General features: G+C 39.7%; 2 protein-coding genes across 6 annotated transcripts; one reads left to right on the top strand and one right to left on the bottom strand.

Annotated features, from left to right (window-relative positions):
• Window positions 1–1,880: 1,880 nt before the first annotated feature.
• Window positions 1,881–8,198, top strand: LOC120747522 (serine/threonine-protein phosphatase with EF-hands 2-like). Of its 2 annotated transcripts, XM_040053470.1 has the most exons (19): window positions 1,881–2,245; window positions 2,596–2,666; window positions 2,755–2,772; window positions 2,895–2,903; window positions 2,992–3,119; window positions 3,600–3,654; window positions 3,834–4,009; window positions 4,114–4,228; window positions 4,823–4,869; window positions 4,961–5,127; window positions 5,307–5,343; window positions 5,677–5,826; window positions 5,938–6,288; window positions 6,367–6,552; window positions 6,630–6,772; window positions 6,980–7,086; window positions 7,203–7,366; window positions 7,470–7,557; window positions 7,755–8,198. In XM_040053470.1, exons 2-19 carry the CDS (start codon window positions 2,615–2,617, stop codon window positions 7,937–7,939), a joined length of 2,178 nt encoding a protein of 725 aa, XP_039909404.1. In that variant the 5' UTR covers window positions 1,881–2,245; window positions 2,596–2,614; the 3' UTR covers window positions 7,940–8,198. The 2 variants fall into 2 exon arrangements, with proteins under 2 accessions (XP_039909404.1, XP_039909406.1); XM_040053472.1 differs by lacking the exon at window positions 2,895–2,903.
• A 1,655-nt stretch (window positions 8,199–9,853) lies between these two features.
• On the bottom strand, window positions 9,854–19,778 carry nup54 (nucleoporin 54). Of its 4 annotated transcripts, XM_040053473.1 has the most exons (15): window positions 19,642–19,778; window positions 19,155–19,262; window positions 17,244–17,327; window positions 17,065–17,100; window positions 16,480–16,560; window positions 15,549–15,713; window positions 15,019–15,236; window positions 14,745–14,932; window positions 14,452–14,648; window positions 13,706–13,760; window positions 13,022–13,115; window positions 12,087–12,194; window positions 11,711–11,830; window positions 10,923–11,033; window positions 9,854–10,452 (listed from the first exon to the last, which is right to left on the bottom strand). In XM_040053473.1, the coding sequence occupies exons 1-15, from the start codon at window positions 19,682–19,684 to the stop codon at window positions 10,324–10,326; spliced, it is 1,737 nt and encodes a 578-aa protein (XP_039909407.1). In that variant the 5' UTR covers window positions 19,685–19,778; the 3' UTR covers window positions 9,854–10,323. The 4 variants fall into 4 exon arrangements, with proteins under 4 accessions (XP_039909407.1, XP_039909408.1, XP_039909409.1 ...); XM_040053474.1 differs by lacking the exon at window positions 17,065–17,100; XM_040053475.1 differs by lacking the exon at window positions 19,155–19,262 and having other exon boundaries at window positions 19,642–19,769.
• Window positions 19,779–23,839: the final 4,061 nt, after the last annotated feature.

Raw genomic sequence — 23,839 nt, 5'->3', positions numbered from 1 at the left:
CAGAAAGATACCCCTTCTCTATTCTTCAGTATCTTGTACTATTTTTTTCTTAAATTTAATTTCAAAATAGAAAGTCATATTGTGATCAAAATAATGTGATAAGCTTACAGAATATAGTATTTTAATTTGTTGGGGCAAATTGACACAATGTTACCAAAGGTAGAAGTCTGTGAACATAATTTATTTAAACACTTATTTTTTGAAAAGGTTTAATTATGAACATATTGTAGGTCTACTATGCTTATGTAAAAGTACAAATACTTCTGTCAGAATGTAACTGCTTCATATTATTACAATAATATTTTAGAGCCTTTTAAACCCACATAATTCACATATGGAAAATAGTCTTGCGTAAGATGCTGTATGGGTCTCAACAACACTGCAAAGATCTTAACCTCAGGTCTTAAATTTTCCATGAATCAGCCTCTCAGGGCTGGAATGCTTTAATTTGTATATTGTTACCACATGCAAAAACACACACACACACACAAACACACATGCATGCACACACACAAAACATAGTTATGTAATGCTATTCTATATAAATCTGTTAATGTCATCCAACCCTTTGGAAACCCTAAACCAGTAATTAAATATAAACATGTGCAAACAAGTACTTTCTGTGCAGATGAAGTCTGATGTAGTGCTTTTTTTTTTTTTTTTTTAAAGAAAATCTGTATTATGAACAACTTCAGACTGAAAATACATGAAAAGCATTTTTGTATGCTAGTTTTTACATTCAGCTTACTTGAATGATTTTAATCCAGTGGTATCTGGCATGGAGATCAGACTCATCAAATGGTCACAGGACACTTTTGAGACATCAAGAAGCGAATTAATGAGAAGGAAGCCAAAAGACAGAGAAAAGTGATTTTACACGACACACGCGCAGTTTTTTGGGGTGTAGAAGACTGTATATAAAAGATGGACATAGCCATTTTTGGTTTTAGGGTGGTGAATAGTCATGGAGCTCCAGTCCTCCTGTGGGTCTCTGCCATTTCTCTCTCTCCCCCTTTGCTTTCTCTCTTTTGTGTGCTTGTTGCTCCGTGTGTGGGTGTTGTAACAGTTGCTGTTGTAATGCAGTGTATTGCCACATGGCGGCGCATCCAGTCTCGTGCCTGGTGTGTCACCCCCTTTTTGTTCTTCTTTGTAACATCTCTCAGTAATGGATTTTTCCGTGTGTTCGCGGACTAGTGTCCTCTGTAGTTGCCCTTGTTTTAGCCTTCAACCATTTAGTCAACCATTTCCCCAAAGTGTGAGTAATAAGTCCAGCGCACTGATGGTGGGCGTGTGTGTGTCACTGTGGGATTCTCCAGCTTTAGACAGCTTGCAGCTATGTATGAATGAGAGTCCTTGAGTAGTAGACGTCTCCCACCACTTCCTCGTCGTAGAAAGTCACAGCACCAACAGGTGCTGCTGGCTGGGATCACACAGAGACTTTATACACGGACAAACGTTTAGAAGCAGACATCACAGACGACTTTCTTGAGGACGCTGAAAACAAGCTGAGTTCGATGAACAATTTTCATTGGTGCTTAACAGGGCACGGGAGGTGTGGCAGCATTTAACACAGCAAGACGGGGAAACTTCAGTGGTAGCATTTTAATAAAGACAAATATTAGTACAGTGAACTGTATCGAAACGCAACAACATGTGAAATGCATTGCAGGTGGCACTTAATAAAGGTGCAACAATGTTATGCAATCCAATAGTCTTGCTGCCAGTCATACTATGAAGCACCTGAGAGACATTAATAGTGTTACCAAACTAAAAATTAAAAAACGTTTTCCTTCAGGATGAGAGGCCTGGAAACACTGAGGTGTGAGCAAAAACTTACTGAAGGAACAGAAAGAGATCAAATTAGAGTACATGCTGTGCTGTACTTGTAACTTCATTCATGAATAAATCTGTATTTACTGCAGCTAAGCCTCCTTTCAAAACACTTGCTGCCCTTTATTAGAGCTGTCATCTGTTTATTCAGCGCAGATGCCAGCTGTAGTAAGGTTTAATCCTAATCCACTTGCATCTTGTTTTGTTTAAGCAATCGCAGGAGCCTGTCTGAGACACTTGCTGGTGTGTTGTTGTGATGGCTGGGGTGCTGTAGCTGTGGAGAGAGGACGTGCGGTTTCCCATGCTGCTACACAAAGGAAACAAAATAGTCATAAAGTTATAACCTATACTTTTTTCCTTTTACTTTTTATAAGGTGTAAGAGAGGAGGTAATGAACGGAAGGGGACGTGGCCAGGTAAGTTATTAATGTTCAGTGTGGGCTTTTGTTTGGATTTTGCTGTGTATTCTTCAGTTTTATATTAATATTAAATGCCAAGGTTCTTATTCTGTTAATGGTTAACATCATGAATTCAGTCATTTTAAGGAATAATTTGTTTTTCCAAGTTATTTACATTTACGTTACTTGCTATTTTGGATTTATTGGGAACATTTCATAAATCAAGTGTCAGTTAAACTGTAAAAATAAGTATAGCATGTTATTTTGTATCTAGAGATCTATTATTGCACTATTCCCGGGTTGCAAAACACAAGCTCAGAAATTTCAGACTTCTGCGTGAAAGTATCTTTGTCTTCTGTTTCTGACAGTGACAACGGCAAAGAGGTCATGGGCTGTGGCCTGAGAAAATCAGACGTACAGCAGAAGAAATGTGACAGAGGTGCAGCTACTTTCCAGTTTTTTTCTTCTTTAAAGAAATGCTTTTTTGAAATTGTAAAACTACAACTCAGTGTCTTCTCCCATTTTAGTGAGCCTCTCAGTCCCAGGTAAGTTTATTTACTTCATCAGCTGTACCTTTCATAGTGTATAGTTCAAACTATTCTCTGGAAAAATTCTCAGTAAGTTTAACTTTTGTAAATGTAACCCCACTTTTATGCACGCGGTAAAGCTGCCACTGGTAAGTGTTTCAACCTGGATCTGACTAAGAGTGTAAAAGTACTGGTAATGGAAGATGAGTGCTTTGTTGTTTCTCTCCAAATCTTCAGCAATCAGAGCGGCTCTGTTGATTCAGCGCTGGTATCGGCAGTATGTTGCCCGGCTGGAGATCAGACGCAGGTGCACGTGGAACATCTTCCAGTCTATTGAATATGCAGGACAGCAAGATCAGATCAAGGTGAGCTCACGCAATTAATGTAAGTCTGTGTCATATATGCATTATGAAAGTAATTTTTAGCCATCTTCCGGTGTTTTATAATGTTGGTCATGCAATTTTCTGGTAGAGACTGGAATACCTGCACAGCTAGTGGATGTATTGCCCGTTTTGGATAGCATCACTATGAAGCTGACATGTTTGCTTTAACTATAAGACAGGTCATCACATCGCTTTCTACTATTGAATTTAATACAGACACTGATTGTCTGCCATGCTATTTTTATTTTCACTTTTCTTTTAGCCATAGGTCATAATTTTAATGCGTCCTATACTTTGATATATGAATAACAGACATCTGAAAACATGACATCAGTATCAGCTAACTATGATACCTGCACTGACAAGGGGTCCGGTGTCCACTCTGCTTAAGCAGTTTTACCGGACTAGTTGTATGATTTCACAAACTGTCATTTTTATGGTTACTTTTTTCACTTCCTGCAGCTGTACAGTTTTTTTGGCTTCTTGATGGACCACTTCACCCCAGCCAGCAGTGAAAGTAAGACAGTGACTCTTATCACACACAGTTTCATTCGCGGTATTATAGGTTTCATTAGATTACAGGCAGTGAGCTAATCCGAGCTCACCCAGCCTGCTCCCTGCTGAGAAGCACGAAAGTAGCTTTTCCTCACTGCACTGATCCACGTCCGTTTCTTTTCTCCTCTGTCTCTAATGAAGGAAATCTAATTTCTCACATCTTTCGTGAGAACGAAATCTGCCGTGATGCAGAATGGGAAAGATATTTTTGCTACAAGAGCATAGATGTACCAGACAGCTACACGGGGCCCCACTTGACCTTCCCCATGACGTTCTGCGGAGTGTCAAAGCTTGTCGAGGCTTTTAAGCACAAGCAAGTAGGTACAGCGGCACAGTAGGCACAGTGGAGGCAGATATAGTCTTTTTTTGTCTTATTCTTCCACACTCAGATTATTCATACATGATTTCTTTCCCCCAGTAGCAGCTCCATGCACGATATGTTCTGCAGATTCTTGGGGAGACTTGGAGACTTCTAAGAATTCTTCCAAACATCAGTCATCTTTCCTCCTGTCACACCAAGGAGATTACAATATGTGGTACACAACAGGCCTTTCCTAGATTTGATCCCCAAACTGTGCCTTTTTTATTTCCTACTATTTGAGCATGCACCCATCTATGGAGGACTGAAACCGTCAAAATCAAGAATAATACATACTAAGTATTATTTATTATTATTGGTTTGTAGCTTTACTTTTCAGTTCCATTTATTTTTCCATGTTATTTTATTTTTTATTTAATTAATTACTTACTTATTTGCTTTGTTGTTATTGTCTTTTTTTGCACAATGAAACAAAAAATAAATGTGACGTGACTTTCTGCGACAAATTAAACAAATAAATATGTCCTGGGAAGAAATATAAGAAAATGTGTAATAAAATAAAATAAAATGGGAAAGTAAGACAAATTGTGAAATTATTTGATGGATAAATTATTATGGTGGCAAACACCTACAGATATATTGATTTATGTAACGCTTTATAAATAATTAAACCTCATATTTATAGTTTGTATTGTTTTTGTTGATATGATCATTACCACATGATTTATTTGATTATTTTTGTCAGTTTCAGTCTACTGCAGTCACAGCAGTCATATGATGAAATAAACAGGTTTTCTGTTTTCTTTTCCAGGAGACCTCCATGGGCAGCTAGAAGATCTGCTATTGATATTCTATAAAGTAGGCTAGGCTACACAATCCACCCATTTCAAACAGGTTTGCCACTCATAGATGTTCAATTTGATCAAACTTTCCTCTTAAAACTGTCCAGAATGGTTTGCCATCTACTGAGAAACCGTATGTGTTCAATGGGGACTTTGTGGATCGTGGCAAAAACTCCTTGGAGATTCTGCTCATCCTGTTTGGGTTCCTGCTAGTCTACCCCAATGATGTTCATTTAAACAGAGGGAACCATGAGGACCACATTGTTAACCTAAGGTAAGCCAGTCTTCAGAACACTTCCTTCTCTCAATCTCGCTCTCATTTTTTCTTTCTGTTGTTTTGTTTTACATCTTCAGTCAGAATGCAGTCATAGTCTAGCTTAAAGAAATCATTTTTATATCGATCCAACATGTGATGTGTTTACTAATTTTGTCATTCATTGTGTGTTTTCCCAGATATGGCTTTACTAAAGAAGTTTTGGGAAAATATAGGGTAAGGCTTAAACTTACTTTAATATTAGCATTCAGTTTGACACCCAAACAGTAAACAAATAAACAAATAATATATAAAAAACTAAATGCATAAAAATACATTAGAATGTACAATATTAAAAAGAAGGAATTTTCAAGTATTTTTTTTAAACATGCATTGAATTTTACTGTTTTTACATCTGTAAAAAAAAAAGTTACTGCCAGAAAAAAATTGACCTTAGGAGTGAATATTTGTCTATATGTATGTTTGTGATAGCCCTGCAGAAGAGGATGGATTATGATAATAATGACCGTGACTATATACAAGGTATGATAAAGATGACTTGATCTGCAGGTGCACGGCAAGAAGATCCTTAAGCTTCTCCAAAAGATCTTCAGCTGGCTACCTCTGGCTACTGTGATTGATCACAAGGTGCTGATTGCGCATGGAGGGATCTCTGACACAACAGACCTGAACGTAATAGCCAGAGTGGACAGACACAAAGTAAGAAAGACCTTTCACGTTCAGTTCGTTGTGTTTTAAGTTGAATTTTGTTCTAAGAAAACAGAAATGTCTGCATACTTCATCTGTGTTTTGTTTTTTCTACATGCACAGTATGCGTCAACCCTCAGACCTCCAAAGATGACTAAGCTAGCAGTGAACGGCAGCAACAGCCAGACAACGAACAGAAGGAACGGAGACGCCGGCGTTCCAGTGGACTTTCGACCTCGGGTGCGATCTCTGACTCACCACAGCTCAACCCCATCTCAAGGCCCCCCACGACGTTCACTGCATAACCTCCACACCAGCCATCAGCACATGAACTGGTCCGTGGATGACGAGCTGAAGAAAAGACGTAGGTTGGCTGGGTTTGACCAGTCGTATGGAGAAAGGAAGAAGCCAGACTCTGACTCAGACCCAGAGTGTGAAGAAGGAACAGAGACCTACGAGCATGAGTGGGAACAAGTAAGTGGTAGTGAGGATCGTCCAACATAGACCAATTCTTCAGAGTGCTCATACAGTTCATTGATACCCTCTGTCCAGATGGTAGACCTGTTGTGGAGTGATCCTATGCCCCAAAATGGCTGCATTCCCAATGAAGTGAGAGGGGGAGGCTGCTACTGGGGCCCAGATGTCACGGAGGAGGTTCTCGGAAGACACAACCTGCAGCTCCTCATCCGCTCCCATGAATGCAAACAGGATGGCTATGAGTTCTGCCACAACCGCAGGGTGAGCACATAAAGCACAGGTTTCTGAGTGACAGAAGAAACCTTTATTTTTCCCATCATCTCTTCTCTTGTATCCAGGTACTAACAATTTTTTCGGCTTCAAATTACTACGAGGTGGGCAGCAATAGAGGAGCCTATATAAGAATGGGAGCTGATCTGGTCCCTCACTTTGTTCAGTATCAGGCCAGCAGGACTTGCAGAGAGCTCACACTGAGACAAAGGTAAAGGAGCACAGAGAAATAGTCAAGCATTATTTTAACATTAACAATTCAAAGAGTTTTTCATGAGATTTTCTGACAAAAAGTTCTTTTGAGTTGGAAGAAAAGTGGAAAATCAAGTGAAAACCTTTGCTGAAGATGGCTGTACACATTGTTTTAATAAATATGAAATCCCTGAGGATTTTCTTTTCCTTCTTGGCTTTTCGGCAGTGTTGGCTGGACGGAGAGATCAGCTCTACAAGCTCTGAGGCGACAGCTGTTCGTACACAAGTCAGATCTCATCAGTGCCTTCCGAGAGTTTGATCCTAACAACACAGGTTAGCTGTAACTGCTTTACACTAAATAGCATTCAGAATTTTCAGAACATAAAACACATCATAACGGCAGCATATGAGAGTGTGAGGACTCGTCATTCTTCCCATCTTTTTCGTAGGGATAATCTCTCCAAGTCACTGGGCAAGTGCCACAGAGAGCGTGCTGAAGCTGGGTTTGCCTTGGAGAGTGCTGCGCCCGCAGCTTGTAAGCAGCACCAAGAATGGTATGGTGGACTACCAGGAGTGGATGAAGGAGCTCTCCATCACTGAGCCCAAACTAGAGGTGACTCATTTGTTCTTAACTTACTTCCCTTCTGCTCAGAGCTGTAAAACCATGAAAAATGTATGGCACCCCAAAATACAAAACATGCATCTTGTCCTGACAGATATCAGATACCAGCCTACTGGAGACGATGTACAAAAACCACTCCAACCTGGAAACTATCTTTCGGATCATAGACACAGATCACTCAGGTTAGTTAACAACCAAACTCTCAGTTTTAGTGTTTATAAGCAGTGTTGGACCCGTGTCCTACTACTCAGCTTGACTGTTTTTTTTTTTTTATATGCTCTGTTATTTCTGTGAATGGGTGAAAGACCTTCTGAGATCAGCTCCAAGGTCACCAACACAATATAGCACAAGTTTGTGAATTTTCCTCTCCCTCCTAAAGGTTTGATCTCTTACGAGGAATTTCGCCAAACCTGGAAACTCCTGAGCTCTCATCTCAAGACAGAGATCAGTGATGATGTCATTGCAAACCTGGCCCAGAGCATCGATTTTAACAAGGACGGAAGCATCGATATTAATGAGTTCATGGAGGCTTTCCGTCTGGTGGACCTCTCTGCACATTCCTGAGAGGATGGACCGGGAGCTGGAGCTGCACCAGCTGAAATTCTGGAAGGGCTGTGTTTACTTTTTACCTTGATGCACAATCATGAAAAGTTTAATAGTTGGGGGTACTAGTAGTATTTTACATCATGAACTAAAAAGATTATTTTTCCATTGCAACGTAGATCTTTTTCACCACTTTTTAAAAAACTTTCTATGTATTTTTAAAGTTTTTATCTAACTGAAAGTTCACCTGTTTAGTTGGTGAATAAAAACATCAAACAGATGCAATACTGGCTTGTCTATTTGTACTCAGTGCACTATTAACATCTTTGGAGCAGATACTGTTACAGATACACATCATAGTTTATTCACAGTTCCTCGAGACTACAGGAGAGGGAAAAATGGTAACACTTTTTAATACAGCTGGTGAATAAGGGCGTGACTCCCCTGTAGTTAAGTTTAATTTTAATGTATTTTACTACCAACTGATTAAAGACACAATTTCCCCATAATTAAATGTACTTCACAATGTACTGTACAATATAATTGTTTGTTACTAATAAAAACATTAGTTATTACTCCCTTTTTCTAGTGTACATACATTTAAGTATTTGTAGGTAAATACATTTTAATTGCAATTTCAAATAAAATACACTGAAACGCCATTTAATCATTGGGGAATTATGCCTTTAGTCTGTATTATAAAGTGTTAATGGAAAATAGATACAGTATGATGTCTTTCGTGGTTCCATAGTGAGCTGCATGAGTGGATGTAGGAGGGCATACTGCAGATGCAGCTCACAGCTTGTGTCATGATTTTCTTGACCTCAGTTTCTGTTAGTGATAATAGCTGTGATACACCATACAGACGCAGGCTCCTTGCCAGGTTACTAAAGTAGAAGTTAGATGTGGGGATGTAACCTGCATGAAAGCTGCTTAATTGCACCTCTTAATCTTTAAAAACAAACAAACACCTGAATTCAGTCTCATTGCTACAAGTGTAAATGCTACCATCGCTCTATGGACTCAATAACTGCACAATTTCCAATCTCCTCTTGGATTAACATCAGTATAAAAGCTGTATGCTACTTCTTGGAGTGTAAGAGTAGCACGCAGCTGCTTAGCCATGGAATGACTAAGGTATGACTATGCTTCAGTGCACAAAATAAGCTCCATAAAGGCCTGGTTTGATAAATTAGATATGAAAGAATTTGACTTGTCCACATAGATCTTTGACTTCAACCCCACTGAACACCTTTGGGAGAAAGTAGAACGGAGACTGCAATCCAAGCCCTCTTATCCAACATCAGTGTCTGGCCTCACAAATGTTCTTCTGGGTGAAAATCTTGCAAAAAGAATTCCCAGAAGAATGGGAATGGTTTTCATAGCTGCAATGGTGGGGAACTCCATTTAGAATGGGATATCATAAAAAGCTCCTGTGGCTGTTATGTGTAATGTGTAGGTGGCTCACATAGTTTTGTGGACTTTTTCCCCCAAATATTTACAGGCAGATGAACAGATAATGACAAATAATGGGTATTAAATATTTACAATAAGAAGAAAGTAAGGAGGCAAAGGCTGCCGGGTCTGGAGAATTCAGATGTTTAGCTCTTTGCCAGGTACTGAAGTAGAAGTTAGATGAGGGGATGTAATCTGCATGAAAGCTGCCTAATAAGTTCAACTGCCAATCAGTCTTTCATCTCCACCGGGATGTGAATCCGAGACATAAATCCTATCAACTCAAGCCCTGCTTTGATGAGATGTTGGAAAGGGCTGGCCTGAAGAGCTAAAGAAGGACCGTCGGGTGTTTCTATATTTGCACCAAAACAATGAAAATGCCCAGATCACAAAATAGGTGGACTTAGAGGAATACATTTTCCCACACAGGAATAGATTATTGGGGAAATTAGCCATTGTTTAAAGTATGTGTGCAAGAGATGCAAGTTCACTGTGCTTTATTCAATAAATGAAATTTATTAACATTCTAGGAGGATAAAAAAAGAAAAAAGAAATACAAACATGTATTTACAATGTCTTCACTGGTGACATACACAACTTGTTTACATGCCAGTCACATTTGTAGTCTTATAATTATAATCTGATTTGACATAAGGGATCCCAGCTATTATTAGACTTTGAGTCTTTTCCATTAGGGCTGTGTCAGTTGAGAAAGCACAGATTAACCAGTCAGTGTTTACCTGGTACAGAAAGTGGGGCAAATGATAAACCTGTCCACGTGGGGACTTAAAGGCACATTCTAGTCAAAATGATCATCTGAGCAGGCAGGTTCAGATATCACTGGGGTTATCAGGGAACTACAGTGCAGATTACCTCTAAATTAAATGGCTGATGCACCATTTTTTTGGGAGGATTGTGTGTCTGAGCATGTGCGGGTTGGTGGGGCAGACTCAGCTGAGGATGCCTCCTCTCATGTGTCCGCTGTCGCTCAGCCCGTGCTCTATAAGTTTGATGTCTTCCAAGTCATCTTTGATGACACTGATCAAATGACTTAAACCTTCCTGCTGTTGTTTTAAGTGCTGAAAGAGAGAAAAGGAGACAGTGTTTCAGTTACCGGGAGAAGACAACTTAAACATTCAGCTGTCTCCGCCTTCATCCACAAGTTTAGAGCAGTCTTCCTCAGATTAGAGCCACCAGTAAACAACACAGAAGCTCTGAGACAGACCTTGAAGCTAATGTTTTTACAATGTTACACTTATTTGCAATAAGGAAAATGCACCTGTGCAAGAGTGATTACTTCTGTCGTTCACTGTCAGCACCTCAGAGATTACCCGCGTGAAGGAAGCTGGGTGAGAACCCTGACTGGATGTTAACATCATGATAATCTTTCAGCTTGTTGCAACTTAGTATCGGAAGACTCAAATGTTACTTTAATGTTCTCCTTCTTAGTGTTTTTTAAGTCCTGGGCCGAGTTTCAGCAATCACTGAACACATGTTGGGAATGCCTGCACAACAACTGCAGGTCAGAGGTGCTAAAGTTCCGACTCACCTGTCTGATTTCTCTGAGGAGGTCTGCGTCCACACTGTAGCGCTCTTCTGATCTCACAGCTCCAAAGTGGTTCTGCATCCGGATTTGGGACATTAATTCATTTAACCGACCCTGTAAGACAAAGACAGAACAAATACTGTAAAAAACAAACACACGTTTGACGTCTAATAGCTGCTAAGAACTGTACGAACTGTTCATTTTAGGGCTGCAATGATTCATCAAGTAACTCGAAAAACTATTACAAAAATATCCTCAATGAAAAGTCTTCGCATTGTTTCTTTGTAGCACTCAGCTAAGAGAAACTAAGCTAACAAACGAAGCTCCATTGTGTCATGTCCGAAACTCGAAATGATTATTCATGCTTTTGTTTCGTCACGATTGCAATACAGCAATGCACTATACACACACGTCTTAGCAAAACCTCCCTAGAACGGTTGCAAATTGCTCAAAATGCTGTTGCCAGGCTTCTGACGAAATCCTCCAAGTTTTCACATGCGACTCCAATCTTGATGCAGCTACACTGGCTTCCAGTTTATTTCAGAGTGCAATTTAAGATTCTTTGAGAGCTCTTCATGGACAGGCACCAGGTTATTTCCCTGCTGATGGTGCCCATCTTTTCCCCCCCTTTTGAATAATTTCTATTTCCTCATTAAGGCAAACGTATTTATGCAATTACTCAATTAGTCAATGGGGAATTGATAGAATACCTGATTACAAAAATATTTCATAGCGACTCTAATTGTTTGAAAGAACATAGCACTGTGCAGCCACAGTTTCAACACACTTGCCTTGAACTGTGTGGGGGCATTGAGTTCAGACTGAATGGTATCCAGCTGCACCCTGAGGTGCTCCTCGTCCACTTGGATAGCGTAGCCACTTTTTCGCTGGATCTCCTGTTTGATCAACACCTTCCAAGGGAAACAAAGGAGGAGAGATAAATATGGAAGGGAAAAAGAAAACTTATAAAGTAGTGAAGGGAAAGCTCTAGACTGATGTCATTCAGATACGACAGTTTATTTCATGCAAAACACAGTTCTACTTTTCAATTCCCACACATCATTTTTATTTATGTAAACAGTGAATTTTGAGCTCCTACAGTTACTCTAAGTTTAACAGAGATGTAGGGATGTCTGAATGGCTTATTAAAAAAAGTGAGACAGCTACCTGCAGCACTCGGTGAGATAGATCCATCAACTTCCTCTTGTACTGGGCGATCTTTGCCACTGTGGTTGCTTGGTTCTTTTGCAGTTCACTGATGTCATTGGAGATAATCTGCAAGTCCACACATGCATGGTTGAAAACAGTGATGATGAACCTTTGTGACATTTCCAGAATTTCCTTTGATTGCAGGTACTTTATGCTTTTTTTAAAACTGATAACAAGCACATGTTTGATATTAGAGGTCTTCACACATCCAAAATTTCATGCCCAAATGCAAAAAGACTTGGAAAAAGTTTCACCTGGAGCAAAATTAATTTATTATTTGAATGCAGGGGCCATGGACACCAGAGGAATAATGCCAAACCTGACCTGGCAAGGATGCTCAATCTGCACAGATATTAGAGCTGACTGTAAATCACAAGGTAGCTTAAATGTGGGTGGAGCAATGATCAGCAGACCGTGCCAAGGGAGGCTGGCCGACACAGCTGATTTTCACCATACTAATCACACTTTCTCCCATTGCAGTAGCTGCTGGTGCCTGGGGATAGCAGTGCAGACAGAGTGCACAGTGGAGCAGAGCTGGGCTGAGCAGGAGAGAGATCCAAAGCAGAACTGAGCGATCTGGACAGTGTTTAAATAAACGTCCCCTGAAAGTGCAACTGAGAACTGTGTGTGTCTCGTGCTGGGATCAGCGTAACAAAGTGTTACAATATAAATATACTTGCTTCCAAACTGATTTTGTTGTTAACAGAACATTTCTACCTGAAATAGCAGGTAAACACAGGTGTTTCTAATCACATTAAAGCTGAACCTTCATGTCATTTCTAACACCTGTGCTTACATGCACTGCACCCATGTTGAGTCCTTTAAGAAAAAGAAAAAAAAAAATCTGGAAAATTAAAACTACAAACAGCAGGAACAGTGACTACTACACTCACATCCACTCTGGTCTGGTGCTGTTTAGTCATCTGCTCCTGGATCTGCAGCCTGCGGAGCAGCTCCTTAAATCCTACCATGGGCACTGGGATCAACCTGGACACAAAATGAAGCAGCAGCTTTTATTGAATTTTTGTTGAACTTGTAGTTAACGGTAACAACTCACAAAAAAACCTTTAGAAACTATTTATTATCGGAACTAGATCAAATCTGGGGAATTGGTGCCTCGGCTTTTCCTACTCAGGCTTTTAGAAAAACATTTCTCCTAATATGAACTAATTTATTAAAAATGTGTGAAAAGGGGTCATGGATGTTTATGCTAGTGTGCTTTTTCTATTCTTGTATGTTGCTTGCTTACTTGCTGTTTATTAGCGTTTGCTGGTCCCTCAATGGTTTGCAATATAGAACAGTTATCTTATCGTCAGCCCAGACTTTATGCTTATGCTTTAGCGCCCTCTATGGGTCATGTAGTAAACTAGGTTTTGAATTATTTATCATAACAGATAAATAATTCAGACTGTTTGTTATAGACTGATGAAGTCGATTCATGTTTATCTGTCATTTTCCATATTGGTTCAACTAAGTTAAATAAAATTATATTATTTAGCCAGATGTCTTGCTTTTTATAAACTCTGGTAACTTTGCGTTAATTATAATAAAAACTTAGAACACCACAACCAACTCACTTCTCTGGATCGGGGTTGTCCACCTTGGCCTGTTCCCAAATAATAGGATCCACTCCTGTTCAGGAAGAAACATTATTGGCAACTATTCAAAACAACCAACTTGAATGACACTTTCTTCTATTACAGTGGTCTCTCGCTATAATGTGGTTCACCTTTCGTGGCCTCGCTGTTTTGCGGATTTTTTGTGTGTGCAATTTTGCAAGGTGTTTTTTTTTTTTTTTTTTTTTTTTTAAACAGCGCTTTATATTCTGCGTCCCGATTGGCTGCAGAGCATTGTCAATCAATATCGTGCCATCTCCCCTGTACAGTACAGAGCGTATTCAGCTTGTCATATTTACATAAATCTTCGATTGCTAGCAGTGTGACTCTGAAGTGCTGTGCTGTATGTTTGTAAGTTTCCTCCCCAACAAACAACAACGTCGACTAAACGTTTTGCACCGTCAAAGGCAACCGCGGGTGCCTTTGGTTTCATTCTATAATACTGGACTTATTTTTCTACGAAGGTTTAAACTTTGAGAGTGTTTAAACAAGATAGAAAAGTGTGAAAATGTTCATGCCTGTCTGAGAAAAGTGCAGAAAGTGTGTAGTGAGGGGTTTTACAGCCTTAAAACATCTATAATAATTGTGAAAAATAAAGTTGGCTACTTCACGGATTTCACCTATCGCAGGTTATTTTTGGAACGTAACTCCCGCGATAAACGAGGGACCACTGTACACAAGTAAAGAACACACCAAAGCACATTTACCTGCAGGAGCATTTTGCAGCAGCTGTTTGAGCTGTGCTGGGGACAGCTCTGTGCGTGTCACTGACATGACCACTCCAATCTGAGTGAGCTGGACCTTTATGTTAGCCTGCTCCAGGTAGTTGAAGAGGGTACTTGCTGGGATTCGCTTGGAGGTGCCGTTGGGAGAGCGCTCAACCAAATAAATGATCACCTCTGTTCTAAAAAGGACAGGAGATACAAGAGTGTTTCTACGTGATCTACTACTACTACAACAAAAACAAAAAAAGAAAAATAATCACATATTTATGACTTACTGGTCATTCGACAGGGCTTTGACACCCTCTACATTGACAGTGAGGGTCTGGTTGCTTCCTAGGACCTTGTGGAGGGACTCGACCAGTTGCTGCTGCTGAGCTCTCACATCAGCTTCCTTTTTATTAAGAATCAAGACTACTAAACCATCTTCATCCTTACTCATCGGGATGCAGCTGTACCCCACCGCCTAGGAACCACAAGATACACATGGCTACAATGTAAAATTCAAAGCAAAACAAACCAAACACACTGTGCTGAGCTTTCCGTCTTTACCTTGAACCTGCAGAATGGGTTCTCCTGATTGAACTCCACAGGTGGGTTGTTGTTGCTGTAGTAGCCCTTCCCTGTGCCCCAGTATGCCTGCAGCTGGTTCCATTTGGCAAGTATGGAGTCACGCTCATCTCCTAACAAGGTGGGAGCTGACAGAGCGGTGACCTGCTGGTAAAGCTGGGTGGACTGATTCTGACCCGCCTGCTGACCGAACAAGCCTCCTGGCCACGGGAACCAGAGGTAAAACATGTCACAGCTCATTTTATCTTATTCTTCAAATGTATTCAAAAAACATTTTACTAGAAAAGAAAGATGCAAGAAAATCATGTGGAATTTAGTGAAATGTCTCCAATTTCATGATACCCAAAGTTGCATAATTACAACAAGGTATTGGCACCAGTTTTGAACTTCGTAAAAGACTTGTTTTTAACAGAATATCATTCTGAATAGCTGTGGTTGGCTTTAACCCTGTTCAACAGATATCCATTTTATTTGTATTTTTCCTCTATTTGCAGGGAAATTGAGGTTCTTACCTTGCTGCTGCTGAGTCTGCTGGATATTAAAGCCTCCAAAGCCACCCAGGCTAGTTGCTCCTAGACCAGTTCCAGTTCCAAATCCCGATGTTCCTGCAGCAGTCCCTGTGCTAAGCCCAGTCGGGAATCCAAACCCTTTGTTCTGCGTGTTACCAAACAGGCTTCCTAAAACAAAACAACGTGCAAACACAGGGAGGAAGTATGATTGAGGAAGTACGAGTGCTCATGAAAAACCAGTTTAGAAAACAATGTTTGTGAAATATGCTTCCAGCTTTGCTGGAGAGACACCGCAGAAAATAAAAGGACTTTTGGCAGTTTTAGCATTTGTTATTTTACAACGGAAGCCTTAAAAGTGATACAATAGTTCCAAATAAATTTGTGGTAACAATCTAAATAAATAAAATTGTGAACATTTCATTGTTATCTGCAGTGTGGCAGCGTTTTTAGGTGTAAGTAAATGAAGGAAATTTTCTATCCTTTTCCAGTGAGCTACTGCCACTCATGACACACCTCCTAATTTGAAGTTTGAATCCACTGAAATAAGCATTACGTAGAGCGACACAGCACGAGTCAAAAATAAGCACAAAAGTAGCCTAGGTGATGTTTACCACCTAAGCTCAGATGGCTGGCCCTGCTTTTGCCTGAGATTTTGTGCTGTTAATTTTTTTTTGCTTCTCACTGTCGCCAAGTGCTTGCTCTTAGATTATTGGGGTTTTATCTCTATTATGGTAGGGTCTTTAGTTGCATTATATCAATAAATGTGAAATGAATTAAAGCCCATTTTCTTCTCTTCCAGTGCATTGCAATTTGGCCAGAAATGCAAGATGTTCTTCAAAAACCTAGCATTATCTTCATGTACCTTTCCTGGCTTGCACAGAAATGTTAACTGTAATAAAGCAGAGTGGGGGTTCAAACCAGCTCTATAACTAACCTGTTGCGGGGGGAGCAAAGCTAAATGTTGCCCCTGGTGCAGCAACAGTTGTCGTCGTTGTTCCGAAGCCACCGAATGCGCCTAAGAAGAAGAGAAAAGAAATGTGCTCAATGAGGTGACAAACCCCCCAAAAGCAAAACAAAAAACAAAACAGGTGAGAGAATGACAGAATGAAATCACAACTGCTACAATTAATAAGAGGAGAATGAGAATTTCACTACAATATAGCGATTTATCTCTACACAAAGGTGAAAGTGTAGTGACTCTTGACAGCAATCAAATGAAATGACTAAAAATTCAACATTTTATCTCTTCATGCAATCACAGCGATGCATTGTGTTCATGAAATGAATCACCAGGTGAAGAGAAAACGATCCTTGATCCACACAGATATCAAACAATGGATGGAAATGTAAGTTTACAGACAGAGTGTACTGATTCACAAAGGTCATCTACCTGTGCTAGCCAGGCTATTACCAAAATTGAAAATTGTGCCAGTGGTGGTTGCTGTACCAAAGCACCCCACATTAAAGCTGACTGCTGCCGGGTTTGCATTTAAACCGAACCCCCCAAAACTAAACCCACCAGCCGTGGTGTTTCCAGCTCCCAGCCCCCCAAATCCTGCAGCCAAAGCAGGCAGGCAGCGAGAAAGAGAGAATGACATGGAATTAAATGACACAACGCCAGATTTAGCACAGGCTCATTTATTGTAAAAACAGTCTTCAAGTGTCTTAAAAGAAAAGTCTGAACAATGAGCGTCTTACCAGTGTTGGTGGAGCCAAAGCTAAAGCCTGTGGCTGGTGCAGCAGTGGTGGTGGTGGCTGCCCCAAAACCAGGGGCTGTTAGAGCTAATGGAGGCAAAGCACACAAAAATAATACATTATTGGCTTTATTTTGCATTAGTTAGTAAAACAAAACGTTAACAGCAAGCACAAGAAGAAGGTCTTTATCTTCTATGTAGCAACCCCTGAAGGAGTTTTCTTTTAAAAAGGGACCATTTACTAAAGTGCCCACAATTGCAGTTCCCAGATGTGAGCGAATCCCAGATTCCCATGATAAAATGCTCAACTTCAGCTATGAAAACCACATTAACAGCCTAGTACAGACAGTTTTGGACTGTATGTAACTATCTGTGCTGAATACTAGTAAGGCCCTAGTTATACAGCAGTCACACAGGCTTTGAGGCTAGCTGGCAACTAAGTGGCAACCACTGGTTGCAAGGGGGAAAGAAAACAACACATTCCCTGGTTGGCGATTGGTTACTAAAGACAGCTGGCTGTCACTGAGTGAAATCGGTTGAAAATGCTGCATCAAAAGCCTCCTTTATGAGAGCATCTTATGGAAGATGATGACTGGTCTGCAAACACCTAAGTACTTGCGGAGTAGTAGTGAAACTTGGAAAAAGTGCGACAAACCAGAAACGGAGTTCTGTAGCCATCAAATTACAAATTATGCTTCAGTATTTCAACCAATATATTTCAAAACATACAACTTTTACTCTGAAGGTGAACACTCTCAGTTTACAGTTTGTGTCACACTTTTCACAGTTTTACTAGTGCACGGAGAGCAGCTGGTGTATCTTCCATGCAAACTATAGGCAACCACTAATCTGCGAGCAATCACAAGGAGGCTCTTCAATGCAGCACTGCATTCTTTTTTTTGAGACCAATTTCACAGCAACAACAGCCAACAACTACTCGCTAAACAGTGAGAAAATGCACATTTGGTTGCTGGATGGTTGCCAACCGGTCTCTAGGCCTATATGACTAAAGACCATCCAAATAACCAGACCTCTTGGAGAAGCTCCAGGAATGCTTGCTTAACGACCAATACCTTTCAGGTGGTGGTCTTTATCAAGCTCATCACGAACTGGACACCCTGACAATGTTTATAGCGTTGGTGCCTTTTTGAGCATTTAGAAATATCCTGTCTCAGAGTGACACTGAAAAACTAGTTCATGCATTTATTACTTCCAGGCTGGACGACTGTAATTCATTATTATCAGGATGTCCATAAAACTTGCTGAAAAGCCTTCAGCTAATCCAAAATGCTGCAGCAAGAGTCCTGACAGGGACTAGAAAGAGAGAGCAGATTTCTCCTGTATTGGCTTCCTGGTAAATCCGGAATTGAATTCAAAATCCTGCTCCTCACATACAAGGTCTTAAATAATCAGGCCCCATCTTATCTTAATGACCTTATAGTACCATATCACCCTATTAGAGCACTTTTTGACAAACAATATGGCTTGTTGTGTGATACTACCCATCCAAGCAGTTCAGGTTTATGAGTGACATTTGATTATTTAATTAGTTTGTTATTTAGGACTGATTAGCAGCTATCTGTATCTGTGAGGTGCACCATATAGTGAGTGCTTAGTTAGTTGGTTGATCCCCGTCATCCAAATTGCACATGTTAAGGATTTAAACCCAAGAAACCACCTGGTAGATAAGTTGAAAGTGCATCAAGAGGTGAAGAAATGCTCAATTTAAAACAAACTTACTAACAAAACAAAAACACCCAGAAGCTTTGAGCCCTAGACTGAGGGAACCTAGTGGGCTCAGTTATGCTCCGAGAAGAAGGGTTTGTTCACATTGGTGGCGGTTACGTGATGATAATGCCCCATGTACAGGATAATCCCCGCAAGGAGTGAATCTGGGTCTAAGCTTTGGACTTACTACCGAATCCGGATGAGGCTGTGGTTGTGGTGGCTGGGGTGCCGAAGCCAAATGTTGTCGATGGCGTAGTTTTGGCTCCAAATGAACCGAATGAAAACCCGGACGTGCCTTTTAGAAACAAACAAACAACGAGAGAGCGCTGTAAGTACTGGGTGAGCTTGTATTAGCTTCCACACGGGCATCCAAAACAGTTAGCCACAAGAGCTAGGTCTCACTGGAGCCCAGTTTAGCACCGAAACACGCGAACACAAATCCGACTGCAATTCATTAGTTGCACTGACTCAAGTGTAAAAGCTCTGTTTTCACGTGACGTCTGTCGTTAGCCGGTAGACGAACCCACCGTAACAACTGAGGGTGAACCATTAGCCGACCATTTCTATTTATTACTCATGTACAAGCATTAACGCAGCTTTAGCTTCGACACGAAATATGTGACACATCACCAGCTCTTACAAGTATTTCATAATTAACTAAAAAATGTCCATACTTGCTGCTGGGTTGCTCGTGGCACCGCCAAAATTGAACGCCATGTTGAGTGCTGTCACCACGGACACCTTCTTCTTCGTCTTCTGCTGCTGCTTCTTCGTCTGACTCTGGTCCAACTGGGTGGTGCACTACCACCACCTGCTGTCCCAAAATGATAATTGAACAGCCGCCGGTACAAAAAGAGTACTTTTATGAAAAATATTTGTGGCAAGGAACATGACCGGTGTGCCAAAAAGTGAGATGTTTTTTGTTTTGATGTGTTTTCTATGTACAATATATTTGATTATATTGGTAAATAGATTGCAATCAAGAGGGGGGTATGAAGGGGTTTTATATATAAATAAAGAAATGACCTGCTTTGCAAGTATGATTATTACTGTGCAATACTGTACCAACATTATAAAATATATGTTATATAATTATATCGGGGGTTTTTTTTAAAAAATTTTTTTAATTTTATGTTTTTGCATTGTAATAGGAATCTTCCTTCTGGCTCAGAATGACCAGAACAGATACGTTTGGCAAATTCTCGACAGATTTTAAACCAGCGTGTCATTTACAACTGTTTAAATCCTGGGAATCAAGTTTTGGGCACACTGCAGATTTATTTTCTACACATGCATGATGGAAATTAGCGCATTGCATCTCTATTTATTGAGATCTGGAGACTGTAGAGGCCATTTGAGTACAATAAACTCTTTATGTTAAAAAAAAATAGCTTGAAAACATTTGAGATTTGTGAGATGATGCATTGTTCTGCTGGAACCATCATAAAACAGGTACACTGTTAGAAGGGATGGACATGGTCAGCAGCAATACTCAGGTAGCCTGTCATGTTTAAACAATGCTCAATTGGTATTAAGAGGTGCCGAAATGTACCAAGAAGATATGCCCTGCAACACTACACCAGCACCACCAACAGCCTGCCCAGCTGATACAAGTCAGGATGTTTACAACAGCACCATTCAAATGTCTCAGCAGAAACTGAGACTGGCAAACATTTTTCCAACCTTCTGTTGTCCAATTTTGGTGAGCCTGTGTGAATTGTAGCCTCAGTCTCCCCTTCTTAGCTGACAGGGGTGGCATCGGTGTGGTCTTCTGCTGCAGATCTGCATTAAGGTTTGATGTGTTATGGGTTCAGAGATAATCTTCTCCTAAAAGCTGTCTGGGCATTCTCCTCTGACCTTTACAGCTCACTGGATATTTTTTAGACCTTTTTCTGTAAACCCTAAAAATACTTGTGTTGGAAAAATCCCAGTAGATCAACAGTTTCTGAAAAATTTAGACCAGCCCACATGGCACAAACAATCCTGCCTCATTCAAATTCACTTAAATCATCTTTCTTCCCAAGTCATCTTGACCATCTCTACATGCCTTTTAAAAAACTTTCAAATCACATGAGCCAATATTGTATATAAAGGTTTTAGAGCGACGTGTGCTCCCCTCCAGATGACATCTATTTCAGGGAAGGCCTTGTGTATTTCTGCAGGACAATGCAAAACCAGCGATTACAAAAGCATGGCTTAGTTGGAGAAGAGACTGGGTGCTGAATTGTCCTGCCTGCAGTATAGATCTTTCACCTATAGAGAACATTTGGCACATCATTAAACGAAAAATGACCACAAACTCTTCAGTGGCTGGAAACCTATATCGGGTAAGAATGGGACCAAATTCCAACAACAAAACTCAAGAATCTCATAACCTCGAGGCCCAGACGTGCTTCAAACTGTTTTGAAAAGGAAAGGAGATGCTACATCAGGGTGAACACGTTGCTGTCCCAAATATTTTGAGACCTGTAGGAAACATCAAATTTGAAACGAGCTCATTTATTTATGCTCTGATGTGAATACAATGTTGGCTCATGTGATCTGAAAGTCTTTTAGTTTTCATTTTGTTAAAATTTAAAGAACATCCCAACTTTCTGCAATTTGGGTTTTACATAAAAAAACAAACAAACCTTTTCTTTGTGGAAAAAGTCCAATAACTCATCTATATATGTTTAGCATAGCTGCAACCTTAAGCTGCATGTTTCATGTCTACCTTCAGGGATGCCAGCTGAAACATCTGCTAACTGATATTTGAAAAGGTGAAATTAAACATAATTCGAAGCAGCACAATTTTCTGGCTTTTCTGGGGACCGAGTTATATCATCACTATCTGGGCACAGCTCACTGTACAAAAGCCAAAAACTAGATCCAGTAATTTAAACAAAGAATGTCAGCGATGTACTTATTGTGATAATATTTTATTGCCAACTATCTCCCCGTCGCTTGGCGCAGAATCGCAGAATTGGACTTCTTCACAAAAAAAGAAAGGAAATAAAAAGAGACAAACACAAGTCAACAAGACCTGTACTGAAACTACTTTTTATTTTTTGTATACAGAATAAAAACATTCAACATTTTCAAAACAAGCATGTGTTTTATGGCAGTAACAATACTTTCAGGAAACATCTACAATCAAAGTATGGCACTGAGTAGCTCAGCGAACAGTCCACGCATTGCTTTATGTGTTTTGGTTTTATCGACACAGCAAAATAATTTATTCTCTTTAGCCACAACTGTGTTTTTATACTGTATATTGTGTATTTTTCAAAGGGATTCAGATGAATCCTGTCTTTCATCTCCTTGTGAGTTTGTAACTCTTATATAAAACGCTGTGCACAAATTTTCTAAAATGCAATCATTTTTTCCTTATTATAGTGTACGTGTTAAACACTTTACTAAAATCAAATGCATCCACTAATATCTGATATAGTCATTACGATTATCACAGTGCATATAAGCCTTTAATTAAAATGTTACATGAGCAGTAATAAAAGCCGGACTCGTCACAGTTCTAACAGAGGAATTCTGCAGCATTTTCCAGATCACATTATGACGGCACATTTTCATCACCAGCATCGAGTGAGAAAACTGTGACCCTGCACAACAACCTGCTAGTCAGGCAGACAGTTTTCAAAGTGCAGTTTGACCCTACTGTTTGATATTAGAAATATCAAAAGGTTTTGTTATTTATTTAATTATTTTTTGGTAGCTGAAAGAAGAAGAAGGAAAAAAAGTCACGAGTAGATTTGTTGATATGGCACAGTGTTATGTTCACGCAACAAAAATCTTTAAAAGGAACAAGAAATCCAGTAACTTTAAAGACACTACTACAGCATCTAAAAGACATTTAAGTATATCACTTAGTCATAAACAGTTACGCAGGGCAAAATACTGTCAACACATAAATTCTGTACTGTCTGAATCATGGTTTCAACCAAAAAAATCTGCCGTGGTTAAGGCTTTAGAGCTTTATAAATATTTATAAAGTTCTTACATGAAATGTCTTTAATTCAAACATTTCTACAATGACACATTTAAAAAACAACAACACAAAAAACCATAAAGCAAGGTTGGTCTTACTTTACAAATTAAAATTTCCAAAATATACAGTGTTTTGTCCGATACTCATCCCCATCATACGCTGAGAGGAATGCAAGCAGTTCGTCACTTCTTACACTGTATGTATTTACAAACAAATGCCATACTCTGAAGATTCTCAGGTATGCTGGTTTTGTTAGATATCCCTCTATGCGCCATGGATGAGCAGAAAATATTATGATGTGACATTTTTTTGTAACATGAAATGCAAATGAGACATAGTAACACTGATTTATCATCCAGTATATTGTGCTTTCTCCTGCTTTAATAACTGCTTTACAGCATCTAAGATGAGACCCCCTGAGAGTGAAATATAACACCCCAAAAAATCATTAGTTTAAGGATTTCATCACATTGCTCCCCAAATGACTTCGGTGCGCTTGTACAAGTAATCATTCCATAAAATCTGAAGTCTAAAGCAAGACAAATGAGTTTAGCCATAATGAAAGGAAGTTAACTATGTATGGAGGACCAAGACTGCCAAATTAAGAAAAAAAAAATCATAATTATGATTTAAATGCACTGTTGTGCCAAACATATTTGCTTTTCCAAATGAACCTCTATAAACTGTGTGTGAAGCTGGATTTAAAAAATATGTGTTTTTATAACATGCTTAGTGCTATATTGCGCCAGTACAGAATATGACATTACTGGATTGGTTGCTGCTAATAGACTTACATTAGCTTATGTTAGCTAACTAGTGACACTCAGTAACTCAGCGGACAACAAGGACACTTAAAACAGTCTAATAAAGACAGTCTGGGAAAAGCAGTC

Source organism: Simochromis diagramma, unplaced genomic scaffold (assembly GCF_900408965.1).
Source record: "Simochromis diagramma unplaced genomic scaffold, fSimDia1.1 OVJJ01000596.1, whole genome shotgun sequence".
Taxonomy (NCBI): Eukaryota; Metazoa; Chordata; class Actinopteri; order Cichliformes; family Cichlidae; genus Simochromis; species Simochromis diagramma.
The sequence above is the reverse complement of the archived record's forward strand: the minus strand, read 5'-3'. Positions and strand labels throughout refer to the sequence as shown.